The sequence below is a fragment of the Chiloscyllium punctatum genome, chromosome 24 (genome assembly GCF_047496795.1).
Source record: "Chiloscyllium punctatum isolate Juve2018m chromosome 24, sChiPun1.3, whole genome shotgun sequence".
Classification (NCBI taxonomy): Eukaryota; Metazoa; Chordata; class Chondrichthyes; order Orectolobiformes; family Hemiscylliidae; genus Chiloscyllium; species Chiloscyllium punctatum.
Genome location: NC_092762.1, coordinates 41,756,925 through 41,763,621, shown reverse-complemented (window position 1 = coordinate 41,763,621; position 6,697 = coordinate 41,756,925). Strand labels below are relative to the sequence as shown.

Here is a 6,697-nt window from a genome sequence, read left to right as displayed (position 1 = left end):
TCCAGTGGATGTACTGTACCTGGACTTTCAGAAAGCTTTTGATAAAGTCCCACACAAGAGGTTAGTGAGTAAAATTAGGGCGCACGGGATTGGGGGCAAAGTACTAGATTGGATAGAGAATTGGTTGGCTAATAGGAAACAAAGGGTAGTGATTAACGGCTCCATTTCGAAATGGCAGGCAGTGACCAGTGGGGTACCGCAGGGATCCGTGCTGGGACCGCAGCTTTTTACAATATATGTAAATGATATAGAAGATGGTATCAGCAATAACATTAGCAAATTTGCTGATGATACAAAGCTAGGTGGTAGGGTGAAATGTGATGAGGATGTTAGGGGATTACAGGGTGACCTGGACAAGTTAGGTGAGTGGGCAGATGCATGGCAGATGCAGTTTAATGTGGATAAATGTCTGGTTATCCACTTTGGTGGCAAGAACAGGAAGGCAGATTACTACCTCAATGGTATCAAATTAGGTAAAGGGGCTGTTCAGAGAGATCTGGGTGTTCTTGTCCACCAGTCAATGAAGGCAAGCATGCAGGTACAGCAGGTCGTGAAGAAGGCTAATAGCATGCTGGCCTTCATAACAAGAGGGATTGAGTATAGAAGCAAAGAGGTGCTTCTGCAGCTGTACAGGGCCCTGGTGAGACCACACCTGGAGTACTGTGTACAGTTCTGGTCTCCAAATTTGAGGAAAGACATTCTGGCTATTGAGGGAGTGTAGCGTAGGTTCACGAGGTCAATTCCTGGAATGGCAGGATTGCCTTACACGGAAAGACTGAAGCGACTGGGCTTGTATACCCTTGAGTTTAGAAGACTGAGAGGGGATCTGATTGAAACGTATAGGATTATGAAAGGACTGGACACTCTGGCAGGAGGAAACATATTTCCGCTGATGGGGGTGTGCCGAACCAGAGGACACAACTTAAAAATACGGGGTAGACCATTTAGGACAGAGATGAGGAGAAACTACTTCACCCAGAGAGTGGTGGCTGTGTGGAATGCTCTGCCCCAGAGGGCAGTGGAGGCCCAGTCTCTGGATTCTTTTAAGAAAGAATTGGATAGAGCTCTTAAAGATAGTGGAGTCAAGGGGTATGGAGATAAGGCTGGAACAGGATACTGATTAGGAATGATCAGCCATGATCATATTGAATGGCGGTGCAGGCTCGAAGGGCAGAATGGCCTACTCCTGCATCTATTGTCTATTGTCTATTGTCTATTGATTAAATCTCGGCACAACATCGTGGGTCAAAGAGCCTGTTCTGTGCTGTATTTTTCTATGTTCTATGTTCTAAAAGCTGTTTTAAGTCTCTACCAGAGTCTTTTAAACTTTATTCACATATTCACTAATATTGTTCTAAACTGAATGACTAGAGAGTACACTAACTCTGTAGCACAGCATTGCTGAAGTATTCTATTTATTTGGCAATCTTTTCAAGTGTGTATTCCTGAAGTCCTGTAAATGTAGAGCTAATGTAATATGAGCATTAACACTTTCAGAATCATTATACAACACTGACTACTTTGGCACTGATCCTCGCCACAATTCTTAACTGCATCAAATTTCTCCTTTCACATCAGGAAAGGCAGGACCTTTGGAGAGGCGAGACTTTACCCCTCAGTCCCTACTCACCCTGATACAGTATCCTAGTATTCTGGCAATTCTAGATAATAAATGAGGAGATGCTGATGGTTCTTCCCAATGTTTATTAACTGTGCTCTTCATTCCCCCTGACTCATTCCCACTCAGCCCGACCATTCTCTCCCAACCGTTCACCCACCCACCTACATTTCCCATATTACATCAGTACCTACACTTTATAAGCACATCATTGGTATGAACATTTTGGAATTTTGCTGAGGTTTAGGAGGCTATATGTTGATAATGTACAAGCAAGCACATATATACATCCATACACACACACACACACCTGTCCACGTGTGCGCATACACATCTGCATGCAGGCAAACACACACACACATGCCACACACACTTACACATGCACACCCTCACACCCAAACACACGCAACCACACACACACATGGTCATACACACAAACACATCGACACTCGTGTGTGTGCATATACACCACACACACACGCACACACATCCGTGCGCACGCACAAAAAGGCTTTCTCAGTGAGGAGTGCTGTGTTATCTGCACAATGAAGATGGTCAGGAAGTGTGTGCTTGTGTTTGCCATGGCACGGGGTCTGGTTAAACCAATTTATCCTTCCTGTCCCATCAGAGGTTCCCCAGTCTTTGCAGTGCTCTTCCTGCCCAAGAGGGCAAACTGCTTTGAGCCTGTGGCAGGTGACAGGAAACATTTCAACCCACTCTTACAGTCTTGATCAGATTCCATCTGAGTCATTCACCCGTCATGAGTGTGAAGGAGCAGCTCAGACAGTGTTATCAGTGTGTGATGACAGGATATTCAGTGAAAGACATGGGGATATTTATATCTCTCATTCCCCTGATGATACACACCATTGATTCTTCAATTCTTCAGCCTCCAGGTAAGAAAAGTTTCACATTGAATTGTTATTATGCAAAGAATTGCAGTAAAATATCTTAAAAATGCTTAGAGCTCAGAACAGCTTCAAGCTCTCCAGAGAGAGAGGAACCCGTCTGAACATGTACCTGGTCTCTAGGAATGACATGAATTTCAAGAGGATTGAAAAAGGAATGCTTGAACCTACGTTGTAAGGATTTAATAAACGATTTTCTACTTTTTAAAATCAGAGTTCTGTTTCAGGATTTTTAAAAAATGGATATTTGTTCTAAGGAAATCCCTTGTGTCAATATTGTCCAGTGTTCAGTCCATGGTATGTTGCCCATATTGAGTATTCAGCGAAACTGTCTCTGCAAGATGATGCCCTCAGTCATAATCTCTTGGTAGAGGTTGCATAACTGCAACAAGCCAGGAGACACATTGCAACAGTATTGTATTTCCATCTCAAACCTCTCTTTTCACATAAAATGGTGTGTGCATTATCATTATGTTTTGCGTTACCCAAGTTAGCCACTCTGCATACAACTCTGTTCATGTATTACCAGTTAACTGTTCCCAGCACTATCATCAAATCATGCTGGTCCCTTAATGGTACTTGTGCACATCATCTGGGTGATATTCCTCTCCAGAGGAGTGTTATTCCGGCATCAATCATTCTTGCTGCACGCTCTGCTGTTTGATTTCTGTTGGAGGAGAGCTGGACGTGACATAAAAAACATGGACACACTGTCTGGAACAGCCCGGTGTACAGAGGTTTCTCACAGACACACTGTCTGGAACAGCCCGGTGTACAGAGGTTTCTCAGGGACACACTGTCTGGGGCAGCCCGTTGTACAGAGGTTTCTCAGGGACACACTGTCTGGAACAGCCCGGTGTACAGAGGTTTCTCAGGGACACACTGTCTGGAACAGTCCGGTGTACAGAGGTTTCTCACGGACACACTGTCTGGAGCAGCCCGGTGTACAGAGGTTTCTCACGGACACACTGTCTGGTACAGCCCGGTGTACAGAGGTTTCTCAGGGACACACTGTCTGGAACAGCCCATTGTACAGAGGTTTCTCAGGGACACACTGTCTGGAACAGCCCGGTGTACAGAGGTTTCTCAGGGACACACTGTCTGGAACAGCCCGGTGTACAGAGGTTTCTCAGGGACACACTGTCTGGAACAGCCCGGTGTACAGAGGTTTCTCACGGACACACTGTCTGGAACAGCCCGGTGTACAGAGGTTTCTCAGGGACACACTGTCTGGAACAGCCCGGTGTACAGAGGTTTCTCAGGGACACACTGTCTGGAACAGCCCATTGTACAGAGGTTTCTCAGGGACACACTGTCTGGAACAGCCCGGTGTACAGAGGTTTCTCACGGACACACTGTCTGGAGCAGCCCGGTGTGTAGAGGTTTCTCAGGGACACACTGTCTGGAACAGTCCGGTGTACAGAGGTTTCTCACGGACATACTGTCTGGAGCAGCCCAGTGTACAGAGGTTTCTCACGGACACACTGTCTGGTACAGCCCGGTGTGTAGAGGTTTCTCAGGGACACACTGTCTGGAGCAGCCCAGTGTACAGAGCTTTCTCACGGACACACTGTCTGGAACAGTCCGGTGTACAGAGGTTTCTCACGGACACACTGTCTGGAACAGCCCTGTGTACAGAGGTTTCTCACGGACACACTGTCTGGAACAGCCCGGTGTACAGAGGTTTCTCATGGACACACTGTCTGGAACAGCCCGGTGTACAGAGGTTTCTCAGGGACACACTGTCTGGAACAGCCCGGTGTACAGAGGTTTCTCATGGACACACTGTCTGGAACAGCCCGGTGTGTAGAGGTTTCTCATGGACACACTGACTGGAACAGCCCGGTGTGTAGAGGTTTCTCATGGACACACTGTCTGGAACAGCCCGGTGTGTAGAGGTTTCTCAGGGACACACTGTCTGGAACAGCCCGGTGTACAGAGGTTTCTCAGGGACACACTGTCTGGAACAGCCCAGTGTACAGAGGTTTCTCACGGACACACTGTCTGGAACAGCCCGGTGTACAGAGGTTTCTCACGGACACACTGTCTGGAACAGCCCGGTGTACAGAGGTTTCTCATGGATACACTGTCTGGAACAGCCCGGTGTACAGAGGTTTCTCACGGACACACTGTCTGGAACAGCCCGGTGTACAGAGGTTTGTAACGGACACACTGTCTGGAACAGCCCGGTGTGTAGAGGTTTCTCATGGACACACTGTCTGGAACAGCCCGGTGTACAGAGGTTTCTCACAGACACACTGTCTGGAACAGCCCGGTGTACAGAGGTTTCTCACGGACACACTGTCTGGAGCAGCCCTGTGTACAGAGGTTTCTCACGGACACACTGTCTGGAACAGCCCGGTGTACACAGGTTTCTCAGGGACACACTGTCTGGAGCAGCCCGGTGTGTAGAGGTTTCTCACGGACACACTGTCTGGAACAGTCCGGTGTACAGAGGTTTCTCAGGGACACGCTGTCTGGAACAGCCCGGTGTGTAGAGGTTTCTCACGGACACACTGTCTGGAACAGTCCGGTGTACAGAGGTTTCTCAGGGACACACTGTCTGGAACAGCCCGGTGTACAGAGGTTTCTCAGGGACACCCTGTCTGGAACAGCCCGGTGTGTAGAGGTTTCTCAGGGACACACTGTCTGGAACAGCCCGGTGTACAGAGGTTTCTCAGGGACACACTGTCTGGAACAGCCCGGTGTACAGAGGTTTCTCAGGGACACACTGTCTGGAACAGCCCGGTGTACAGAGGTTTCTCACGGACACACTGTCTGGAACAGCCCGGTGTGTAGAGGTTTCTCACGGACACACTGTCTGGAACAGCCCGGTGTGTAGAGGTTTCTCACGGACACACTGTCTGGAACAGCCCAGTGTACAGAGGTTTCTCACGGACACACTGTCTGGAACAGCCCGGTGTACAGAGGTTTCTCACGGACACACTGTCTGGAACAGCCCGGTGTACAGAGGTTTCTCACGGACACACTGTCTGGTACAGCCTGGTGTACAGAGGTTTCTCACGGACACACTGTCTGGAACAGCCCTGTGTTCAGAGGTTTCTCATGGACCCACTGTCTGGAACAGCCCGGTGTGTAGAGGTTTCTCACGGACACACTGTCTGGAGCAGCCCATTGTACAGAGGTTTCTCACGGATACACTGTCTGGAACAGCCCGGTGTGTAGAGGTTTCTCACGGACACACTGTCTGGAACAGCCCAGTGTACAGAGGTTTCTCACGGACACACTGTCTGGAACAGCCCGGTGTACAGAGGTTTCTCAGGGACACACTGTCTGGAACAGTCCGGTGTACAGAGGTTTCTCAGGGACACACTGTCTGGAACAGCCCGGTGTACAGAGGTTTCTCACGAACACACTGTCTGGAACAGCCCGGTGTGTAGAGGTTTCTCACGGACACACTGTCTGGAACAGCCCAGTGTACAGAGGTTTCTCACGGACACACTGTCTGGAACAGTCCGGTGTACAGAGGTTTCTCACGGACACACTGTCTGGAACAGCCCGGTGTACAGAGGTTTCTCACGAACACACTGTCTGGAACAGCCTGGTGTACAGAGGTTTCTCAGGGACACACTGTCTGGAGCAGCCCATTGTACAGAGGTTTCTCACGGACACACTGTCTGGAACAGCCCATTGTACAGAGGTTTCTCACGGATACAATGTCTGGAACAGCACTCCCCATCAAGAAAGTAGAGGAAAGTTACAACATATGTGAGTGTGGATGTGTATGTGTGTGGTTGTGTGTGTGAACTAGCCTGTGTGTATATGGATATGAGTGATGTGTATGTGGGTGGGGTTGTTTTTGTGTGGGTGTGTGTATTTGCATGTGTGTATCGGCATTTGCATGTAGACTGTATGTCCGTGTGACGTTGTGTGTCCATGCACATGGAGTGTACATGTATGTGATGGTGTGTCTGTGGGGATATGGCTGTGTGTATGCATGCATCTGTGTGTGCCGATGTGTACAAGCATATACATATGTGATGTGTGGGTGTTGAAAAATGTGCTGGAAACACACAGCAGACCAGGCAGCATCCGAGGAGGATGAGAATCGGAGTTTCGGGCATAAGCCCTTCTTCAGGAATTCTTTCAGGCTCATGCCCGAAACGTCGATTCTCCTGCTCCTCGGATGCTGCCTGGCCTGCTGTGTTTT

General features: G+C 48.8%; 1 protein-coding gene across 2 annotated transcripts in view; it reads left to right on the top strand.

The window, feature by feature from the left end:
- Positions 1-2,343: 2,343 nt before the first annotated feature.
- The window catches only part of LOC140494480 (disintegrin and metalloproteinase domain-containing protein 10), a 129,546-nt gene continuing 125,192 nt past the window's right edge, over positions 2,344-6,697 (top strand). For both annotated transcript variants that reach the window (XM_072593697.1, XM_072593696.1), the window contains exon 1: positions 2,344-2,514. In XM_072593697.1, coding sequence (XP_072449798.1) covers positions 2,379-2,514 — 136 coding nt within the window. In that variant the 5' untranslated portion in view covers positions 2,344-2,378. The remainder of the gene's footprint in view (positions 2,515-6,697) is intronic.